Source organism: Salmo salar, chromosome ssa05, assembly GCF_905237065.1.
Source record: "Salmo salar chromosome ssa05, Ssal_v3.1, whole genome shotgun sequence".
Lineage (NCBI taxonomy): Eukaryota > Metazoa > Chordata > Actinopteri > Salmoniformes > Salmonidae > Salmo > Salmo salar.
In genome coordinates this window covers 64,411,696-64,435,718 of record NC_059446.1, presented here as the reverse complement: position 1 = coordinate 64,435,718, position 24,023 = coordinate 64,411,696, and the positions used below count along the sequence as shown (strand labels likewise).

At 42.3% G+C, this 24,023-nt stretch overlaps 1 protein-coding gene across 3 annotated transcripts in view; it reads left to right on the top strand.

The window, feature by feature from the left end:
* LOC106605542 (protein spire homolog 1) overlaps nucleotides 1-23,667 on the top strand; it is a 61,300-nt gene extending 37,633 nt beyond the window's left edge. The window contains exons 5-16 of one of the 3 annotated variants that reach the window (XM_014201320.2): nucleotides 633-707; nucleotides 958-1,122; nucleotides 1,316-1,402; nucleotides 11,883-12,012; nucleotides 14,955-15,002; nucleotides 16,438-16,601; nucleotides 16,752-16,851; nucleotides 18,371-18,513; nucleotides 20,161-20,298; nucleotides 20,510-20,608; nucleotides 20,736-21,007; nucleotides 21,194-23,667. In XM_014201320.2, the coding sequence (XP_014056795.2) occupies nucleotides 633-707; nucleotides 958-1,122; nucleotides 1,316-1,402; nucleotides 11,883-12,012; nucleotides 14,955-15,002; nucleotides 16,438-16,601; nucleotides 16,752-16,851; nucleotides 18,371-18,513; nucleotides 20,161-20,298; nucleotides 20,510-20,608; nucleotides 20,736-21,007; nucleotides 21,194-21,455 (1,683 nt within the window). In that variant the 3' untranslated portion in view covers nucleotides 21,456-23,667. Of the gene's footprint in view, nucleotides 1-632; nucleotides 708-957; nucleotides 1,123-1,315; nucleotides 1,403-11,882; nucleotides 12,013-13,051; nucleotides 13,094-14,954; nucleotides 15,003-16,437; nucleotides 16,602-16,751; nucleotides 16,852-18,370; nucleotides 18,514-20,160; nucleotides 20,299-20,509; nucleotides 20,609-20,735; nucleotides 21,008-21,193 lie in introns of all 3 variants that reach the window. The other 2 variants (XM_014201321.2, XM_014201322.2) reach the window with 2 other exon arrangements.
* Nucleotides 23,668-24,023: the final 356 nt, after the last annotated feature.

Genomic DNA, 24,023 nt, shown 5'->3' with positions numbered 1-24,023 from the left:
TGTGACTGATAGCAGGGCTAGCTGCCTGTCCTAATGCTGTGGTAGTCAATGAACTTGATTAACATCTAATTTCAACATGAAAGGATGAAACCTGTGGCTTTGAGGTCAGTTACTTAATTAAAGGTCCAATGCAATTTTTATCTCAATATCAAATCATTTCTGGGTAACAATTAAGGACCTTACTGTTATTGTTTTCAATTAAAATGGTCAAAAGGAGAAAAAAAATAGTTTCTTAGCAAAGAGCAATTTCTCAAGCAATAATTTTGCTAGGGCCGTCTGGGAGTGGTCTGAGTGGGGAGGGGAAAACTGAAAACTAGCTGTTATTGGCAGAGAGGTTTGGAACTATCTTTTGATGTCACCAAGCAGGCCAATCACACAAAAACAGCTCTTACACTAAAAGGGCATTATCATAATTTTCACAATTACACAGTATTATTCCAACCTCATAGTGCGGAAATATATATAAAACACAGGAAATTCACGATGTTTGACTGCACTGGGCCTTTAAGCTCTGAGTGCTCATCTCTCTCATCTCTCTCGTCTCTCTCTCTCTCTCTTTCTCTCTCTCTCTCTCTCTCTCTCTCTCTCTCTCTCTCTCTCTCTCTCGTCTCTCTCGTCTCTCTCTCTCGTAGAATCTTCGGAAGATGGGTGGCGAGCTGTCTGAGGATCCTAGCAGAGACCTAAATGAGCTCCAGAATGCGGACTGGGTAGGTGACCAGCTCCTTATCACAAGCCTCACACAGCCCCTTTTACCTGGCAACACCCTTCTCTGACACCCTTATGTGACACCCTTAGGACAGGTTTCCAAGACTCATATTAAACCTACTCTTGGACTAGCATGTTTGTAGCCCAAGAGTATCTAGGCTTCATCTGGGTCTGGAAATTGGCCCTATAAGTGTTAAATCATTGGATGAGTGATGTGTTGCTATATGATTTCTGTCCCCCTGCATCCTCCAGGCTAAGTTCTGGATGCAGGTGATGGGAGACCTGCGCAACGGGGTGAAGCTGAAGAAGGTCCAGGAGCGCCAGTACAACCCTCTGGCCATCGAGTTCCAGCTCACGCCCTACGAGATGCTCATGAATGACATCCGCTCCAAACGCTACAATCTACGCAAGGTCATGGTAAGACTGTCAGGTGTCTTAAAAGCATGGTTTGCTGCTTATATGTAGTTATGCTCTCTCTTAATCTGTGTGTGTGTGTGTGTGTGTGTGTGTGTGTGTGTGTGTGTGTGTGTGTGTGTGTGTGTGTGTGTGTGTGTGTGTGTGTGTGTGTGTGTGTGTGTGTGTGTTTGTGTGTGTGTCCTTGCACCTCCAGGTAAACAACGACATCCCACCAAGGTTGAAGAAGAGCGCCCATGAGGTCATCCTAGACTTCATCCGGTCCAGACCTCCTCTCAACCCTGTGAGTGCACAGCCTATAGAAACAACAGATATACTTTACATCGACTAGCAACCTCTTTGGTGTTGGCATGGTGGTGGGCTGAACCATAGAGATACAACTCTGTTCTGTCTCTTTGGGCTGAACAGAGTACCATAGAATGAAATAAGAAGACAATTATTAGCTATGTATGTAAAGTATATCTCTTATTTATATGGGCTGTACAGTCATAGGGTTTAGAGAGGAGAACATGGGGAATGTTCTCTCCTTCTAATCCTGTTAATGTACAGTACTGTATAATAAATGTACTATATACTATACGATAGTACATTCTATGGTACTTGTCCCACTTTCCTCTCATTCTGGTGTCTTCTAGTCTTGCCATGCAATCCTTCCAAGTCTCGTTCATCACTGGAACGTGAGGAAGCCTGGGAATTGGTGCTAGGGGTGTCCCCTTTCCATTTAAACCTCAAGCCACTGAACCCATCTTTAGTCAAATAAAGAGTTTTTTATATCCCCCAAAAATACAGGTAGTTCAGGTTTTGGGGTTCTGGGGTATGATTATACTGATTGGAATGAGGGGTGATTGATAGATAATCAGATCATCTACTACTGGAGCTGTACATCAATGCTCACTGCCCCAGCCTCACTGCCCCAGTCTCTCTGCCCCAGCCTCTCTGCCCCAGCCTCTCTGCCCCAGCCTCTCTGCCCCAGCCTCTCTGCCCCAGCCTCACTGCCCCAGCCTCACTGCCCCAGCCTCACTGCCCCAGCCTCTCTGCCCCAGCCTCACTGCCCCAGCCTCTCTGCCCCAGCCTCTCTGCCCCAGCCTCTCTGCCCCAGCCTCTGTAATGAGAGGAGCGGTACTGACAATCAAGAGTTATTGTTACAAAGTGACAGTGATATTAACAGTACAGTGACAGTGATATTAACAGTACAGTGATATTAACAGTACAGTGACAGTGATATTAACAGTACAGTGATATTATCGTGACAGTGATATTAACAGTGACAGTGATATTAACAGTACAGTGATATTATCGTGACAGTGATATTAACAGTGACAGTGATATTAACAGTACAGTGATATTATCGTGACAGTGATATTAACAGTGACAGTGATATTAACAGTACAGTGACAGTGATATTAACAGGACAGTGATATTAACAGTACAGTGACAGTGATATTAACAGTGACAGTGATATTAACAGTACAGTGACAGTGATATTAACAGGACAGTGATATTATCAGGACAGTGACAGTGATATTAACAGTGACAGTGATATTAACAGTGACAGTGATATTAACAGTACAGTGACAGTGATATTAACAGTGACAGTGATATTAACAGTGACAGTGATATTAACAGGACAGTGATATTAACAGGACAGTGACAGTGATATTAACAGTACAGTGACAGTGATATTAACAGTACAGTGACAGTGATATTATCAGGACAGTGACAGTGATATTAACAGGACAGTGACAGTGATATTAACAGGACAGTGACAGTGATATTAACAGGACAGTGACAGTGATATTAACAGTACAGTGACAGTGATATTAACGGTACAGTGACAGTGATATTAACAGGACAGTGACAGTGATATTATCAGGACAGTGACAGTGATATTATCAGGACAATGACAGTGATATTAACAGGACAGTGACAGTGATATTAACAGTACAGTGACAGTGATATTAACAGTACAGTGACAGTGATATTAACAGGACAGTGATATTAACAGTACAGTGACAGTGATATTAACAGGACAGTGACAGTGATATTAACAGGACAGTGACAGTGATATTAACAGTACAGTGACAGTGATATTAACAGGACAGTGATATTAACAGTACAGTAACAGTGATATTAATAGTGATAGTGATATTAACAGTTCAGTGACAGTGATATTAACAGTACAGTGACAGTGATATTAACAGTACAGTGACAGTGATATTAACAGTACAGTGACAGTGATATTAACAGGACAGTGACAGTGATATTAACAGGACAGTGACAGTGATATTAACGGTACAGTGACAGTGATATTAACGGTACAGTGACAGTGATATTAACAGGACAGTGACAGTCATATTAACAGGACAGTGACAGTGATATTAACAGTACAGTGACAGTGATATTAACAGTACAGTGACAGTGATATTATCAGGACAATGACAGTGATATTAACAGTACAGTGACAGTGATATTATCAGGACAATGACAGTGATATTAACAGTACAGTGACAGTGATATTAACGGTACAGTGACAGTGATATTAATGGTACAGTGACAGTGATATTAACAGGACAGTGACAGTCATATTAACAGGACAGTGACAGTGATATTAACAGTACAGTGACAGTGATATTAACAGTACAGTGACAGTGATATTATCAGGACAATGACAGTGATATTAACAGTACAGTGACAGTGATATCAACAGGACAGTGACAGTGATATTAACAGTGACAGTGATATTAACGGTACAGTGACAGTGATATTAATGGTACAGTGACAGTGATATTAACAGGACAGTGACAGTGATATTAACAGGACAGTGACAGTGATATTAACAGTACAGTGACAGTGATATTAACAGTACAGTGACAGTGATATTATCAGGACAATGACAGTGATATTAACAGTACAGTGACAGTGATATTAACAGTACAGTGACAGTGATATTAACGGTACAGTGACAGTGATATTAATGCTACAGTGACAGTGATATTAACAGGACAGTGACAGTCATATTAACAGGACAGTGACAGTGATATTAACAGTACAGTGACAGTGATATTAACAGTACAGTGACAGTGATATTATCAGGACAATGACAGTGATATTAACAGTACAGTGACAGTGATATTAACAGTACAGTGACAGTGATATTAACAGTACAGTGACAGTGATATTAACAGGACAGTGACAGTGATATTAACAGTACAGTGACAGTGATATTAACAGTACAGTGACAGTGATATTAACAGGACAGTGACAGTGATATTAACAGTACAGTGACAGTGATATTAACAGTACAGTTATATTAACAGTACAGTGACAGTGATATTAACAGGACAGTGACAGTGATATTAACAGGACAGTGACAGTGATATTAACAGTACAGAGATATTAACAGTACAGTGACAGTGATATTAACGGTACAGTGACAGTGATATTAACAGTACAGTGATATTAACAGTACAGTGACAGTGATATTAACAGTACAGTGACAGTGATATTAACAGGACAGTGACAGTGATATTAACAGTACAGTGACAGTGATATTAACAGTACAGTGACAGTGATATTAACAGTACAGTGACAGTGATATTAACAGGACAGTGACAGTGATATTAACAGTACAGTGACAGTGATATTAACAGGACAGTGACAGTGATATTAACAGGACAGTGACAGTGATATTAACAGTACAGTTATATTAACAGTACAGTGACAGTGATATTAACAGGACAGTGACAGTGATATTAACAGGACAGTGACAGTGATATTAACAGTACAGAGATATTAACAGTACAGTGACAGTGATATTAACAGTACAGTGACAGTGATATTAACGGTACAGTGACAGTGATATTAACAGTACAGTGATATTAACAGTACAGTGATATTAACAGTACAGTGACAGTGATATTAACAGGACAGTGACAGTGATATTAACAGTACAGTGACAGTGATATTAACAAGACAGTGACAGTGATATTAACAAGACAGTGACAGTGATATTAACAGTACAGTGACAGTGATATTAACAGTACAGTGACAGTGATATTAACAAGACAGTGACATTTGATATTAACAGTGACAGTGATATTAACAGTACAGTCACAGTGATATTAACAGGACAGTGATATTAACAGGACAGTGACAGTGATATTAACAGTGACAGCGACAGTGATATTAACAGTGACAGCGACAGTGATATTAACAGGACAGTGACAGTGATATTAACAGGACAGTGACATTGATATTAACGGGACAGTGACAGTGATATTAACGGTACAGTGACAGTGATATTAACAGTACAGTGACAGTGATATTAACAGGACAGTGATATTAACAGGACAGTGACAGTGATATTAACAGTACAGTGATATTAACAGGACAGTGACAGTGATATTAACAGGACAGTGACAGTGATATTAACAGTACAGTGACAGTGATATTAACAGGACAGTGACAGTGATATTAACAGTACAGTGACAGTGATATTAACGGTACAGTGACAGTGACATTAACAGGACAGTGACAGTGATATTAACAGTACAGTGACAGTGATATTAACAGTACAGTGACAGTGATATTAACAGTACAGTGACAGTGATATTAACAGTGACAGCGACAGTGATATTAACAGTACAGTGACAGTGATATTAACAGTGACAGCGACAGTGATATTAACAGTGACAGCGACAGTGATATTAACAGGACAGTGACAGTGATATTAACAGGACAGTGACAGTGATATTAACGGGACAGTGATATTAACGGTACAGTGACAGTAATATTAACGGTACAGTGACAGTGATATTAACAGGACAGTGACAGTGATATTAACAGTACAGTGACAGTGATATTAACAGTACAGTGACAGTGATATTATCAGGACAGTGACAGTGATATTAACAGTACAGTGACAGTGATATTAACAGTGACAGTGATATTAACAGTACAGTGACAGTGATATTAACAGGACAGTGACAGTGATATTAACAGGACAGTGACAGTGATATTAACAGGACAGTGACAGTGATATTAACAGTACAGTGACAGTGATATTAACAGTACAGTGACAGTGATATTAACAGTACAGTGACAGTGATATTAACAGGACAGTGACAGTGATATTAATGGCACAGTGACTGTGATATTAACAGCACAGTGACAGTGATATTAACGGTACAGTGACAGTGATATTAACAGTACAGAGATATTAACAGTACAGTGACAGTGATATTAACAGTACAGTGACAGTGATATTAACGGTACAGTGACAGTGATATTAACAGTACAGTGATATTAACAGTACAGTGACAGTGATATTAACAGTACAGTGACAGTGATATTAACAGGACAGTGACAGTGATATTAACAGTACAGTGACAGTGATATTAACAGTACAGTGACAGTGATATTAACAGGACAGTGACAGTGATATTAACAGGACAGTGACAGTGATATTAACAGTACAGAGATATTAACAGTACAGTGACAGTGATATTAACAGTACAGTGACAGTGATATTAACGGTACAGTGACAGTGATATTAACAGTACAGTGATATTAACAGTACAGTGATATTAACAGTACAGTGACAGTGATATTAACAGGACAGTGACAGTGATATTAACAGTACAGTGACAGTGATATTAACAAGACAGTGACAGTGATATTAACAATACAGTGACAGTGATATTAACAGTACAGTGACAGTGATATTAACAGTACAGTGACAGTGATATTAACAAGACAGTGATATTATCAGGACAGTGACATTTGATATTAACAGTGACAGTGATATTAACAGTACAGTCACAGTGATATTAACAGGACAGTGATATTAACAGGACAGTGACAGTGATATTAACAGTGACAGCGACAGTGATATTAACAGTGACAGCGACAGTGATATTAACAGGACAGTGACAGTGATATTAACAGGACAGTGACATTGATATTAACTGGACAGTGACAGTGATATTAACGGTACAGTGACAGTGATATTAACGGTACAGTGACAGTGATATTAACAGTACAGTGACAGTGATATTAACAGGACAGTGATATTAACAGGACAGTGACAGTGATATTAACAGTACAGTGATATTAACAGGACAGTGACAGTGATATTAACAGGACAGTGACAGTGATATTAACAGTACAGTGACAGTGATATTAACAGGACAGTGACAGTGATATTAACAGTACAGTGACAGTGATATTAACGGTACAGTGACAGTGATATTAACAGGACAGTGACAGTGATATTAACAGTACAGTGACAGTGATATTAACAGTACAGTGACAGTGATATTAACAGTACAGTGACAGTGATATTAACAGTGACAGCGACAGTGATATTAACAGTACAGTGACAGTGATATTAACAGTGACAGCGACAGTGATATTAACGGTACAGTGACAGTGATATTAACAGGACAGTGACAGTGATATTAACAGGACAGTGACAGTGATATTAACGGGACAGTGATATTAACGGTACAGTGACAGTAATATTAACGGTACAGTGACAGTGATATTAACAGGACAGTGACAGTGATATTAACAGTACAGTGACAGTGATATTAACAGTACAGTGACAGTGATATTATCAGGACAATGACAGTGATATTAACAGTACAGTGACAGTGATATTAACAGTGACAGTGATATTAACAGTACAGTGACAGTGATATTAACAGGACAGTGACAGTGATATTAACAGGACAGTGACAGTGATATTAACAGGACAGTGACAGTGATATTAACAGTACAGTAACAGTGATATTAACAGTACAGTGACAGTGATATTAACAGTACAGTGACAGTGATATTAACAGGACAGTGACAGTGATATTAATGGCACAGTGACTGTGATATTAACAGCACAGTGACAGTGATATTAACGGTACAGTGACAGTGATATTAACGGTACAGTGACAGTGATATTAACAGGACAGTGACAGTGATATTAACGGTACAGTGACAGTGATATTAACGGTACAGTGACAGTGATATTAACAGTACAGTGACAGTGATATTAACAGTACAGTGACAGTGATATTAACAGGACAGTGATATTAACAGTACAGTGATATTAACAGGACAATGACAGTGATATTAACAGGACAGTGTCAGTGATATTAACAGTACAGTGACAGTGATATTATCAGGGCAGTGACAGTGATATTAACAATGACAGTGATATTAACAGTACAGTGACAGTGATATCAACAGGACAGTGACAGTTATATTAACAGTACAGTGACAGTGATATTAACAGGACAGTGACAGTGATATTAACAGGACAGTGACAGTGATATTAACAGTACAGAGATATTAACAGTACAGTGACAGTGATATTAACAGTACAGTGACAGTGATATTAACGGTACAGTGACAGTGATATTAACAGTACAGTGACTTTAACAGTACAGTGACAGTGATATTAACAGGACAGTGACAGTGATATTAACAGTACAGTGACAGTGATATTAACAAGACAGTGACAGTGATATTAACAATACAGTGACAGTGATATTAACAGTACAGTGACAGTGATATTAACAGTACAGTGACAGTGATATTAACAAGACAGTGATATTATCAGGACAGTGACATTTGATATTAACAGTGACAGTGATATTAACAGTACAGTCACAGTGATATTAACAGGACAGTGATATTAACAGGACAGTGACAGTGATATTAACAGTGACAGCGACAGTGATATTAACAGTGACAGCGACAGTGATATTAACAGGACAGTGACAGTGATATTAACAGGACAGTGACATTGATATTAACGGGACAGTGACAGTGATATTAACGGTACAGTGACAGTGATATTAACAGTACAGTGACAGTGATATTAACAGGACAGTGATATTAACAGGACAGTGATATTAACAGTACAGTGACAGTGATATTAACAGTACAGTGATATTAACAGGACAGTGACAGTGATATTAACAGTGACAGCGACAGTGATATTAACAGGACAGTGACAGTGATATTAACAGGACAGTGACAGTGATATTAACGGTACAGTGACAGTGATATTAACAGGACAGTGACAGTGATATTAACAGTACAGTGACAGTGATATTAACAGTACAGTGACAGTGATATTAACAGTACAGTGACAGTGATATTAACAGTGACAGCGACAGTGATATTAACAGTACAGTGACAGTGATATTAACAGTGACAGCGACAGTGATATTAACAGTGACAGCGACAGTGATATTAACAGGACAGTGACAGTGATATTAACAGGACAGTGACAGTGATATTAACAGGACAGTGACAGTGATATTAACGGGACAGTGATATTAACGGTACAGTGACAGTAATATTAACGGTACAGTGACAGTGATATTAACAGGACAGTGACAGTGATATTAACAGTACAGTGACAGTGATATTAACAGTACAGTGACAGTGATATTATCAGGACAATGACAGTGATATTAACAGTACAGTGACAGTGATATTAACAGTGACAGTGATATTAACAGTACAGTGACAGTGATATTAACAGGACAGTGACAGTGATATTAACAGGACAGTGACAGTGATATTAACAGGACAGTGACAGTGATATTAACAGTACAGTGACAGTGATATTAACAGTACAGTGACAGTGATATTAACAGGACAGTGACAGTGATATTAATGGCACAGTGACTGTGATATTAACAGCACAGTGACAGTGATATTAACGGTACAGTGACAGTGATATTAACAGTACAGTGACAGTGATATTAACAGGACAGTGACAGTGATATTAACGGTACAGTGACAGTGATATTAACGGTACAGTGACAGTGATATTAACAGGACAGTGATATTAACAGTACAGTGACAGTGATATTAACAGTACAGTGATATTAACAGGACAGTGACAGTGATATTAACAGGACAGTGACAGTGATATTAACAGTACAGTGACAGTGATATTAACAGGACTGTGACAGTGATATTAACAGTACAGTGACAGTGATATTAACGGTACAGTGACAGTGACATTAACAGGACAGTGTCAGTGATATTAACAGTACAGTGACAGTGATATTATCAGGGCAGTGACAGTGATATTAACAATGACAGTGATATTAACAGTACAGTGACAGTGATATCAACAGGACAGTGACAGTGATATTAACAGTACAGTGACAGTGATATTAACGGTACAGTGACAGTGATATTAATGGTACAGTGACAGTGATATTAACAGGACAGTGACAGTCATATTGACAGGACAGTGACAGTGATATTAACAGTACAGTGACAGTGATATTAACAGTACAGTGACAGTGATATTATCAGGACAATGACAGTGATATTAACAGTACAGTGACAGTGATATTAACAGGACAGTGATATTAACAGGACAGTGATATTAACAGGACAGTGACAGTGATATTAACAGTACAGTTATATTAACAGTACAGTGACAGTGATATTAACAGGACAGTGACAGTGATATTAACAGTACAGTGACAGTGATATTAACAGTACAGTGACAGTGATATTAACAGTACAGTGACAGTGATATTAACGGTACAGTGACTGTGATATTAACAGCACAGTGACAGTGATATTAACAGTACAGTGACAGTGATATTAACAGTACAGTGACAGTGATATTAACAGGACAGTGACAGTGATATTAACGGTACAGTGACAGTGATATTAACAGTACAGTGACAGTGATATTAACAGGACAGTGATATTAACAGGACAGTGATATTAACAGTACAGTGACAGTGATATTAACAGTACAGTGATATTAACAGGACTGTGACAGTGATATTAACAGGACAGTGACAGTGATATTAACAGTACTATATTAACAGTACATTGATATTAACAGTACAGTGACAGTGATATTAACAGGACAGTGATATTAACAGGACAGTGACAGTGATATTAACAGGACAGTGACAGTGATATTAACAGGACAGTGACAGTGATATTAACGGGACAGTGACAGTGATATTAACGGGACAGTGACAGTGATATTAACGGGACAGTGACAGTGATATTAACAGGACAGTGACAGTGATATTAACAGTACAGTGACAGTGATATTAACAGTACAGTGACAGTGATATTAACAGGACAGTGATATTAACAGTACAGTGACAGTGATATTAACAGGACAGTGACAGTGATTTTAACAGGACAGTGACAGTGTTATTAACAGTACAGTGACAGTGTTATTAACAGTACAGTGACAGTGATATTAACAGTACAGTGATATTAACAGGACAGTGACAGTGATATTAACAGTGCAGTGACAGTGATATTAACAGTACAGTGACAGTGATATTAACAGTGACAGTGATATTAACAGGACAGTGACAGTGATTTTAACAGGACAGTGACAGTGATATTAACAGGACAGTGACAGTGATATTAACAGTACAGTGACAGTGATATTAACAGTACAGTGACAGTGATATTAACAGTACAGTGATATTAACAGTACATTGACAGTGATATTAACAGTGACAGTGATATTAACAGTACAGTGACAGTGATATTAACAGGACAGTGATATTAACAGTGACAGTGATATTTTGTACAGTGACAGTGATATTAACAGGACAGTGTCTTTAAGGTTTAGGAGGCAGCGGTGAAAGGCCTGATGTCCATAACTCTGATGCCCATAACTCAGTGTGAGTGCATGTATGTATCTGCGTGTGTGTGTGTGTGTGTCCACATGTGTGTGTGTGCTTTTGTGTGTGTAGGCAGCAGACAGGAAGCTGAAGCCCCAACCCCAGGTTCCTCCCACCCTGCACGAGAGGATCCTGGATGAGATCAAATCTGAGAGGAAACTGAGACCTGTCTCTCCTGATGTGATCCGTAGGAGCAGGCTGGGTGAGGGACACCTCTCTATGTCTTTCTCTCTCTCTCTCTCTCTCTCTCTCTCTCTCTCTCTCTCTCTCTTTCTTACTCTCCCTCTCTCTCTCTCTCTTTCTTACTCTCCCTCTCTCTCTCTCTCTCTCTCTCTTACTCTCTCTCTCTCTCTCTCTCTCTCTCTCTCTCTCTCTCTCTCTCTCTCTCTCTCTCTCTCTCTCTCTCTCTCTCTCTCTCTCTCTCCTCTCTTTCTTACTCTCCCTCTCTCTATCTCTCTCTTTCTTACTCTCTCTCTCCCTCTCTCTCTCTCTCCCTCTCTCTCTCTCTCTTTCTTACTCTCCCTCTCTCTTTCTCTCTCTCTCTCTCTCTCTCTCTCTTTCTTACTCTCCCTCTCTCTCTCTCTCTCTCCCTCTCTCCTCTCTTTCTTACTCTCCCTCTCTCTCTCTCTCTCTCTCTCTCTCTCTCTCTCTCTCTCTCTCTCTCTCTCTCTCTCTCTCTCTCTCTCTCTCTCTCTCTCTCTCTCTCACACTCACACTCACACTCACACTCACACACACACTCATTATGTGAGAAGTTGAAGTATGTTGTGATTATGCACTTTCACGGGTGCTGGGCATTGGCATGAATGAAAGACACAAGGTGAATCATACTTTCTTTCATTGGTTTGAACGATGCTTCCATCCAGCCAAGTTACTGTTCTTGGATGCCTGTGCTGTTCGGCATTACAGCTCTGTTTGTAGTACAACTTAAACATACACCTTGTCTGGTGTTATGCTAAGTGCCTGTATTGACTATAACCAAACCAAACCTTAGAATCTGAAGAGAGAATGTCTTTTATTTAGTTATTATGTTAATGATTTCTCACCATTGGCTATGCACTTTCTACTGACTACGTTCATCATTGTACATTTCCTAACATACTGTACTGCACTATGGACAGCTGCCAGACATGTCGGCAGATGATGTCTTTCTTCTTGCTTAGTTAATATATATCTTCTGCCCGTATTCCTCCTATGGATGGCTTAATAACTCTGTAACGCCATCATTGTTTCTCTTGCAGTAATTCGGCCTCTTAGCATGTCTCAAAGTTTTGACTTGTCAGGTAAAGATCTGTCCGGTTACCTGGCTGTTTCTTTACGTCTCTATCTATCGTGGTTGTTGTCCATCTGCCCAAGCTAGAGCACGCATATTAATGCTCTCATCTCATGCTTCCTCATGCTTCCGTGGTGGTGTTGATGGTTGGCTCTGCACCGCAGCAGTGTGCTCTCTGGTTGTGACATGATGTCAGACACTGGCCAGGATGAGAACTGTCAAGCTCAGAAGGGAGGTTGAAGGCTGCCTTCACATCAGCAACTCACTCATACACAACCTCAGCATATCTTTCAATCGTTCTGAACCTTAGTTCAATTCTTATGACACTTGTTTTTGAATCTCCACATGGAATGTGAAAGGGCTTAATGATCTACTCAGACTAAGCCCAGGGATAATGTTAAGTTAGATGTAGCCTTACATACCGTAGACAGTTGTGAAAAAGACTACGGTAGATGTGACTCAAACAGGCCAGCGGTTTTATTCGCTGCCTGTCGCTACAGTACATCTCTGATAATGAACTATTTCTCCAAGGCACACTTGCTGACTTCAGAAGCAGTTGTTTTTCTGCATCTCCACACAGCTGGTGCTCCTTGTTCTCAGTCCCTCAGGAGGAATTGTAAAACAGTATTTTCCTTGTCTAAATGCTTGAATAATTTTCACTTCAAATTCAATTTTTTTTCTGGGATTAGTCTAAACTAATTTGATCTTCCTACATTTTACTCTAGTCTATTGTTGCGCTTGGGTTGAAACCTACAGTATGTTAAAAACATATTTGATATTGATAAAAGTCAGTAGCCTATAGCCAGTAGAGACAACAGAGCTCCTGCCTCCCACTGAAGAATCTATTCATGGAATTCTGCTTCTGGGCCTTTTTCTTTTCCATACTAACATAAATCAGGGAAACAGTTGCCTTAGCTAAAGAACACCATTACTCAGAAATTCTCATTACAAACAACCAAGACGTGCATAGCTACCTTCCTCAGTTTCCTAGAAAATGACGGTCCTCCTCTCACAAAGCAGTTGTTCATCTTGGAGAGTGAGTCTGCAGAATTTAATCAGAGGTGGGATCAGAGAGCAGCGTAGACAGGAGCTGTCGGCACACATATATATATATACAACACACACACACACACACACACACACACACACACACACACACACACACACACACACACGCAGAACACACACACACCTGTCGGATCTGTTCAACACAAAAAAGCACATTCTCACAAAAATATCACTTTGTATCTCCAACATCGCCTGCATTGGTCACTTAGCACTTCTGATTAACTTACAGTATATGGACGTTTTTAAAACAGATAAGAAGAGGATACCTTCTGTTTTATAAGGTTGTACTGCAGTGGTTGTCATCACATCCTCTAGTGAGATAGATAGCCAATGAATTTACATTGGTGACACTGAAAATAATTTCTAATAATCTACACTCTCTTACTCTTTTATGTGTCAACACTTCCTGTTATGGGCGGGGTATCTGAACTTTGACAAGGCTGATTGGCTGTGCTTGACATTTCTCCCACTGATCCCAGCATCTTTCATCACACCGGAGGCTCTTTTACCCGTTGCTCATCCACGGCTACTAGTCGGTTCAATTTATTGTTGTGAAGCTTTAATGTGTGTGTGTGTTATGTGTGTGTGCGTGCGTACGTACGTGAGTGTGTATGTGATGGTTGGCTATCTGAACTTCATTGCAGCTGGGCACTTATCCCCTTACTTTGTGGCCAGATTCTCCAATACCAATACTCACTGAGAGAGATAGAGTTCTGTAGTCAAATGACAGGCTATGTTTGGGGACGGGGATAGACCATTAGTACAGTCTGGCCTATCATATTTAAGGAAGTGTTCCCTTTTAGGTGGAGGCATATACTACAGCACTCCACAGTTGATCCTTACACGTCAAGGTAAAGTATGTGGAGTGGTTTGGCTCTGTTTATGTGACTAGCAACACATAATGTTAGCCCTGCTTTGTTTGTCTGCCTATTTGGCTGTATCCTAACACTACTACTTATGCCTCGACTAAAATAGACTGAACTATACTATATCGACAAATATAGTTTACAGAAAGCAGTGCTTTACAATGTTTTTACTTTTGACTGACACTGAGCATAGTGCCACAAATGGTGGATGCTTGATCTGCTCTAGTTTAAACCTGGATCCTAGGACCAGTCTTCTCCCAGGCAGGCAAATGGTGGATGTTTGATCTGCTCTAGTTTAAACCTGGATCCTAGGACGAGTCTTCTCCCAGGCAGGCAAATGGTGGATGTTTGATCTGCTCTAGTTTAAACCTGGATCCTAGGACCAGTCTTCTCCCAGGCATGCAAATGGTGGATGTTTGATCTGCTCTAGTTTAAACCTGGATCCTAGGACCAGTCTTCTCCCAGGCAGGCAAATGGTGGATGTTTGATCTGCTCTAGTTTAAACCTGGATCCTAGGACCAGTCTTCTCCCAGGCAGGCAAATGGTGGATGTTTGATCTGCTCTAGTTTAAACCTGGATCCTAGGACCAGTCTTCTCCCAGGCAGGCAAATGGTGGATGTTTGATCTGCTCTAGTTTAAACCTGGATCCTAGGACCAGTCTTCTCCCAGGCAGGCAGGTTTAGAAGCTCCAGGACATCAGTAGAGGAGGAGGGCCTTGGCCTCCCACTGAGGTAATGAGCTCATATTTGAGCCTTTTTCCAGAAGAGGTATTCACATGCTCACTGCGTGGTCCTTTTCACAGAGAGGGAGATAAAGTGAGAGAGCGTGAGAAAGAGAGAGGGAGACGGAGAGAGAGAGAGAGCGCCTGGCAAGGCCTCAATGCATCCACAGATCAGATCGGCCTCTGCTACTGATTATCTGCTGTTTCCAGCACTCTCTTCTCCATCCCTTCCTCCGTCACCCCCTCCCTCCCTCCCTATTTTATTTCTCTCTCTCTTAGGGGGAGTTGTCAATGAGGCTAGGAGGGAGGGAGTCAGCTAGGGTTAGGGTTTCATTAGAATCCTGCTCAGTCCAGGTCGTAAAGGGTAATGAAAGTAGAATCCATGTTGTGTGTGTAACACCAGGCTGCTTCTCCGTCTCTCCTCAACTCACACTCCCTCCTCCCTACCGCTGGTGTGTTCCCCTCGGGTCTGTTCAGGACTGTGCAACATTACCGAACACTCAGATAGAAATGTATCACGTAGAACAGATATGTTTGTCTGTCAAGTGGAGCTGGGAATTCTGTTCCCAGCTCTATTCATGATATTTCTATCTGCAGTGTTCAGTATAGTTAGCTACTTTGCATCCTGCTGAAATCACTCCTGGGTATTTGAGTTGTCCTCTGTCTGATCAGTCTTCTTGTGACAACCTCTCTGTCCAGATGTGTCCAGCCCTGACGGCCGCAGGAAGACTTCCAGCACCATGACCCTCAGCAGTCTGTCCAATGGGGGGCCAGGGGCACCAGGGGGTGGAGCCCAGCCCCTATGTCAGAGGAAGAGGCTGAAAGCACCCACCCTGTCTGAACTGGACAGCTCCGACTCTGATGTAAGTGTGTGTGTGTGTGTGTGTGTGTGTGTGTGTGTGTGTGTGTGTGTGTGTGTGTGTGTGTGTGTGTGTGTGTGTGTGTGTGTCTTCTTCTGGTAGTTGACATCAGTATACATCCTACAGCACTGCTCTCTGTTGTTCCCCTTACAGGATGACATCACCATTGGGGGTCAAAAGTCAGCTAGCAGCTCCAGTGTCTCTACATCGGTGGTGGACGACACCTCTCCAGAGTCTGTACTGGGCAGGAAGAGTGAGTTGACTTGTGGACCAGAAGGCCAGAGTTAGGGTTAGGGTTCAGCCAGGGTGTGGACATGAAGCTAGGATTGGGGTTAGGGTTCAGCCAGGGTGTGGACATGAAGCTTGGGTTGGGGTTAGGGTTAGGGTTCAGCCAGGGTGTGGACATGAAGCTAGGATTGGGGTTAGGGTTCAGCCAGGGTGTGGACATGAAGCTTGGGTTGGGGTTAGGGTTAGGGTTCAGCCAGGGTGTGGACATGAAGCTAGGTTTAGGGTTAGGGTTCAGCAAGGGTGTGGACATGAAGCTATGGTTGGGGTTCAGCCAGTGTGTGGACATTAAGCTAGGTTTGGGGTTAGGGTTCAGCCAGGGTGTGGACATGAAGCTTGGGTTAGGGTTCAGCCAGGGTGTGGACATGAAGCTTGGGTTGGGGTTAGGGTTAGGGTTCAGCCAGGGTGTGGACATGAAGCTAGGTTTGGGGTTAGGGTTCAGCCAGGGTGTGGACATGAAGCTTGGGTTGGGGTTAGGGTTCAGCCAGGGTGTGGACATGAAGCTAGGTTTGGGGTTAGGGTTCAGCCAGGGTGTGGACATGAAGCTAGGATTGGGGTTAGGGTTCAGCCAGGGTGTGGACATGAAGCTAGGTATGGGGTTAGGGTTCAGCCAGGGTGTGGACATGAAGCTAGGTTTGGGGTTAGGGTTCAGCAAGGGTGTGGACATGAAGCTATGGTTGGGGTTCAGCCAGTGTGTGGACATGAAGCTAGGTTTGGGGTTAGGGTTCAGCCAGGGTGTGGACATGAAGCTAGGGTTGGGGTTAGGGTTCAGCCAGGGTGTGGACATGAAGCTAGGGTTGGGGTTAGGGTTCAGCCAGGGTTAGGGTTAGGGTTCAGCCAGGGTGTGGACATGAAGCTAGGGTTGGGGTTAGGGTTCAGCTAGGGTTAGGGTTAGGGTTCAGCCAGGGTGTGGACATGTAGCTAGGTTTGGGGTTAGGGTTCAGCCAGGGTGTGGACATGAAGCTAGGTTTGGAGTTAGGGTTCAGCCAGGGTGTGGACATGAAGCTAGGTTTGGGGTTAGGGTTCAGCCAGGGTGTGGACATGAAGCTAGGGTTGGGGTTAGGGTTCAGCAAGGGTGTGGACATGAAGCTATGGTTGGGGTTCAGCCAGGGTGTGGACATGAAGCTAGGGTTGGGGTTAGGGTTCAGCCAGGGTTAGGGTTAGGGTTCAGCCAGGGTGTGGACATGAAGCTAGGGTTGGGGTTAGGGTTCAGCCAGGGTTAGGGTTAGGGTTCAGCCAGGGTGTGGACATGAAGCTAGGGTTGGGGTTAGGGTTCAGCCAGGGTGTGGACATGAAGAGATGGTTAAGGTTATCATAGAGATCCTATAATGTGCTTTCACAGCTCTCAGCCGTTCAACTGACAGCTCTTCTATGCTGAGAATAATGCTGTCAAAGAGGGAGTGTTCTCAGTCAACTTAACTGGTAATATAAGGTTTACAGTACTACATAAAGTATATCACACATATCCTCTCTCCCCCCACCCCCAGCTCCACCCATGTTCCTACCCATCTCCTCCACCCCCCAGCCTGAGAGACGGCAGGCCCACCAGAGGAGACACTCCATTGAGAAGGAGACGCCCACCAACGTACGGCAGTTCATACCCCCATCCAGACAGAGCTCCAAGTCTCTGGTGAGTAACAGAAGAGAAGAAGGAAAAGAGAAGAGTTTATCAATCTGGAGAAAATGAGCACATTGGAGATTTTGGTTCCTGAATAGTGTGTCAGTTTGTCTTGTGTTCATCAGCCTCCATCTTCTTTCTGTTAGGTGATGCTCCTAACACCCCACCTTCAATCCCCCCACCTCTTCTCCGCCACACTCACCCCTATAACCCCTGTCCTCACCCTCTTCCATACACCTCTATAACCCCTGGCCTACCCTTCTTCCATACACCTCTATTACCCCTGTCCTACCCCTCCTCCATTCACCCTTATAACCCCTGGTCTACCCTTCTTCCATCCACCTCTATAACCCCTGTCCTCCCCCTCTTCCATCCACCTCTATAACCCCTGTCCTCCCCCTCTTCCATCCACCTCTATAACCCCTGTCCTTCCCCTCTTCCATCCACCTCTATAACCCCTGTCCTCCCCCTCTTCCATCCACCTCTATAACCCCTGTCCTTCTCAGGTCGGGAGGATAGTCCACCATCTGTTCCCCTGGACCCCCCTCCTCCTCCACTCCCCTCCCTACACCCTCCACCCCTTATGGAGCTCCTACCCTGTCGAGGTGTTTGTCTTGGGCATGGTGTGGTCTGCCCTGTCTGCTCTGTGCAGGGGAAGAAAGCCTATCAAGGTTTGCCAGTCGCCCCTTATGTCCCTGCTGGCACATCAAAGTTCATCATCATCTCTTCTAATGCTTCCTGCTTTCCTAGAGATCCATCCCTAAGCCCAGGACTGTTGCTGTTTTCATAGAAAGCCCTTCAGTTTAGGTGTGATTGTCATCATGCATTTTGACAGTCAACAGCAGATGCATCCCTCGCTGGAGCAACAATCATTTCATCATACTCAGCTTACCTCCATTTAACCGTAGTTATAGTCGTTGTGCTTGCAAGCATCATGTAGCCTAGCAAGCCACTGCCAATTAAAACAATGCTCTAGATAGATGAAGTCCTTCATGTTGTTTATACTGTATATAACCTACTGTTGTTCAGTAGCAAGTATAAAGTCTCTGTTTTTTGTTATTGTTGATACTCCCTGGGATCTCCCCCTCCCTCCCTTCCTCTGGGCAAGAGACAATGCAGCCCACTGTTTCTGAGTCATAAGATCAGCAGCAGGAGCCGCAGCATTACAGAAATACAGTATTTTAATGGTTCTTCTGGGAGTGAGAAACATTAGCTGGGTGCAACAACAACAAAAACTTTGAATAGAGACACATTATTGAGACACATTATTGGAACAACACCAGGATAACCACCAGGATAACCTCAGGCTTATTTATTGAAGTCAGAAACGGGCAGAAAACCAACCGCAACCCCAGCTACAGAGCAGAGGGGCCTTGTCTGTTTTTAAGTGAAGCAGAACTAAGTAGAGGATTTCTGGAATTTTCTCGAATATTGACATTATCTGTCATCACTCAAGTTGTTTACTCGTTCCCTGCCCTTTGTGCTTTGTTTGTCCCCTCGTCTTGCCAAGTGAACAATGGAGACTTTTTTTTTGGCCAAACTAGTCTGAACCCGGACAGAGTGCACCGAGAGGTGCTGGTGTGTGTGGACGGAATGGTAACAAGGGCAGTTAGTGCGGTTGTCGTAGTAACCCGGCCGGTGCTGTGTGTGTGTTTTCAGGAGGAGTTCTGTTTCCCGGTAGAGTGCTTGTCCCTGACGGTGGAAGAGGTGATGCACATCAGACAGGTGCTGGTCAAAGCAGACCTGGAGAAGTTCCAACAGTACAAGGACGTGTACAACGCTATGAAGAAGGGAAAGGTCAGTTTACCGCTGGTCATTTTCACCCAGCTGAAGTCAAAGTCTCTCGGACTAAACATCACAGTACATATTGTTGGGAAAAATCATCTTACACGTTCCTTTCAAAATCTTTGTGGTCACTGGATTTGATCACACACTGCTTTTTGAATGATTTGATTGTTTTTGTCTTAAACTTTTGATGCACCTGTTCTGAATTCCTTCTTTGTTACAGCTTTGCTTCTGTTGCCGATCCAAAAGGTTTTCCTTGTTCACCTGGTCCTACACCTGCCAGTTCTGCAAAAGGCCTGTGTGTTCACAGTGCTGTCAAAAAGTATGTCATATCTATTCTCTCACACTGATAGAAAGTCAGCCCATAATATTCACAGTCCTATACTGTACCTCCAGTGTCGTTATGAGTGTGTTCATACTCTGCTCTATGTCTGTCTCTTGACTTTCAGATGAGGCTGCCCTCCAAGCCCTATGCCAACCTGCCCATATATTCCCTGGGCTCTACCACCACTCTACCCAGGGACCGGGTAGCAGCCCTGGGGAAAGCTGCCAGTATAGCTGGTCCAGCAGCAGCAGTTTCAGCAGAAAAGGGAAAAGCAACAGTTAAAGCAGCAGCCACAGCAGCTGCAGCAGCAGGACCAAGCAGAGCAGCAGCAGCCCCCAAGACTGAGAAACCCTCCACCAGCCACCACCGCCTCAGCCTTCAGAAGACCATGTCCAAGTAGGCACCCCTCTACCTCTTCTCTAGATCATAACACTCCCTGTTTAGATTTACAAGACTTATTCTCAAATGAAGTTATGTTCTATTTTAAGAGCAACTGTAGCCGACTGAGCCCAGTGAGGGACAGGGACAGAACCTCCTCTGTTACACAACTTAGTGTTAACCTCTCCTCCCTCCCTCTCTCAGGTTGTCTAAGCATGGTAGTCTGGAGAAGTCCCAGTCCCGTGACGAGGTGGAGCTCCCAGCGGAGCTGACGGAGGACTGGAGCACCATGGAAGTGTGCGTGGACTGCAAGAAGTTCATCCACGACATCATCTCCTCCAGCAAGCACAGCCTCTCCCTGGCCACCAAGCGGGCGCGCTTAAAACGCAAGACCCAGTCCTTCTACATGTCGTCCCCCAAGGGAGCTGATTACCGACCCTCGGAAAGAACAATCAACGAGGTCTAGACTCTCCCCTCGTCCTTGTCTACCTTCTCCACTGTCTTCTAGCTGCTCCCAGAACTTATGGCACAATACAGAACTCTGACTGACTGGGTTTTGATCTGGATGACCGTGCTGCGATCCGGCCTATACCAGTAGACGTGTCTAGTTTAGTCTGTCTGTCGATGCAGTCAGAGCGGGCTGTGGACCTTTACTTTTCCTTGGAGGAATGTGGACTGTGTAGTCAGTGCTTGTTGCTATGTGCTCTGATCGTCACATACAGTACTAGTACTTTCAGACAAAAGGATACTAGTCCATTTTTATACAATATTTTGCTCAGTAATGTAAATGTTCCCATAATGTTCTGCCATAGAGAGGTGGTTAAGGACACTGAATGATCAAATGTAAAGTATGAGGTAGTGTAAAGATTCAAAGTGGTATGGCCTCAATCACCCCCTATACTGGCACAATTGGTGGAATGTGGTAGGAGCTACTCGCCCACAGAAAAATCAGTGAGCACAAGGCAAAATAACGCTCCATATTTGAATTCCTCAGGCTGTGGTATTCTATTATAAGAGAGTAGGTGTGATGCTGACAACACAAGTCCCATACTGAGAGCTGTGAACGCCTTAACGTGGAGACAATATGAGACAAAAGCAACAAACGATTGGATGATGACTTGAAAGGATATGGAACTGTAGATATTTTTTTTACAAGTTATAATTTTCTATGGTATGGTATACATGTGTACATATGGTTCGGCTTAGAGTCAGGTGGTTTGTGATGAAAAGTTGTCTCCCCCTTTTTACTCTCTTTGACATGTTCAAGTTATTTTTAGCTGACGGTACAGTAATGAATTATGCTCATTGATGTTCTCTGGGTTCTGAGCAGTCTTGATGAAGCATCATTTTACCATAAAGAATAACAGGTAAACAAACAGCGTGTCACTTTGCTGAAAGTTGGATCATACCCATGAAGGTAGCCCAAACCTCTCACCTGTCTCTCCGTAGGCGTAGGGTCTACAGGAATGTCAGGTGTCAGCTTTAGTGCCAAAAGGTTCCCTTCTTTTTAAACCATAATATAAAACCCAAATAATTATTTTTTCTCTGGTGTAAATACTCATTGACCTTGCTATAGATAGCCATCGCAGCCCCCGATTAGAGCATGCTTCTCCAAAAGACGTCAGACTGCTGAATATACTAACTATAGAAATAGAATGAATAGAACGGGCGTCCCAATTCAAGTCAATGATGGCATAATGGGTGGACTGGCAGCCATTTTGAGTGTACCCATGCCTACATCACAAATATATAGTTTAAGACAACGTCGTCATAAATCTGGGAAAAGTGCCGTTGCTAACTGCCAGCGCTGTTGCCAACTACCATTGTTGTATATTATTATGGGATATTAGAATCCCGTTGTCTTAACCTTTGTCATCTTCAACCTAGACCCATGCCAGGAAGTAAAATCAGGATGTGTACCCTTCATACTGTGCTGTGATGTTTTGTTGAGTTAACTCAACTGACATTACAAAAAATGTATTCCATTGCTTGAGTCACATCAGTTAGCGTCATTTGAATGAACAGTCTTCATTACCATGGCAATCCAGCATCAGTTGATAGATCATTCCAAATGACCATGGAAATTATCGCATCGCAATACAATGGAGCCATTATGAGTGTACAGATGAGTTTACCAGTCAAATTTCCAGGGTTAGCGCTTTCAAGCCTATTCATTCTATTTCTATGATACTAACGCTATGACATGATGAAGGAACAGTATTGACACAGTATTTGTCACTGGTAGTTGAACACGCGCGATATCATCACAGTAATTGTGCTAGATAATCATAACAAAAGCAGACACAAACAGTAGGAATCACTTTTTGTCAATATTTTGTATAGCCTGTGCCCCCAAAAATCATCTAGTCTGTCCCAGTAACAAGCATGCGCCCCCAGAAATATATGCATATATGAAATGATCTCAAATTGTCTTTCTTTGCTTTACAATAGTTATGGTATGATTTAACATGCTTAAAACCATCCTCTGTTTTATTGTATAGGCAGCAAAGAATGCTACTCTACTGTTCAACTCAAAGCCTCAAAATGATGCCTTCATGAATCTGTATATCAGTTGTGTGTGACTGTGGTGTCTTAACCACACAGTTTGTCTCTAAACCAGAAGCATAATTCGGGAGCCAGGAATCAGGATGTATGTATATTAAAGTGACTATTTCAAATCCAGTCTTGTTCCTTATATTTCTGCCTTAAATACACTGCCTTCTTCTCTCATCATTAACATATTATTGTTGTGACAGATTAAATCCACAGCGACTCAGCATACTGTATGTAAATATTATTTATAGTAATGTCCGTCCATAGAGCAGGTCTGTGTTTCCTTGACACTTTACATCACAACTAAAATCATTTAGACTTGGGGCTATTAACTTAGCCTAGATCCAAACTAAATTGCTCTGTTTGGTAAAGTGAAACAGAACTATTCAGTTAGGATCCAGGCTACTATTAACTAGCTTAGAGATTGTTTCTCACAAAACAAGTCATTGCAGGACAAAATGTGGACTATAATAAGTAGAGG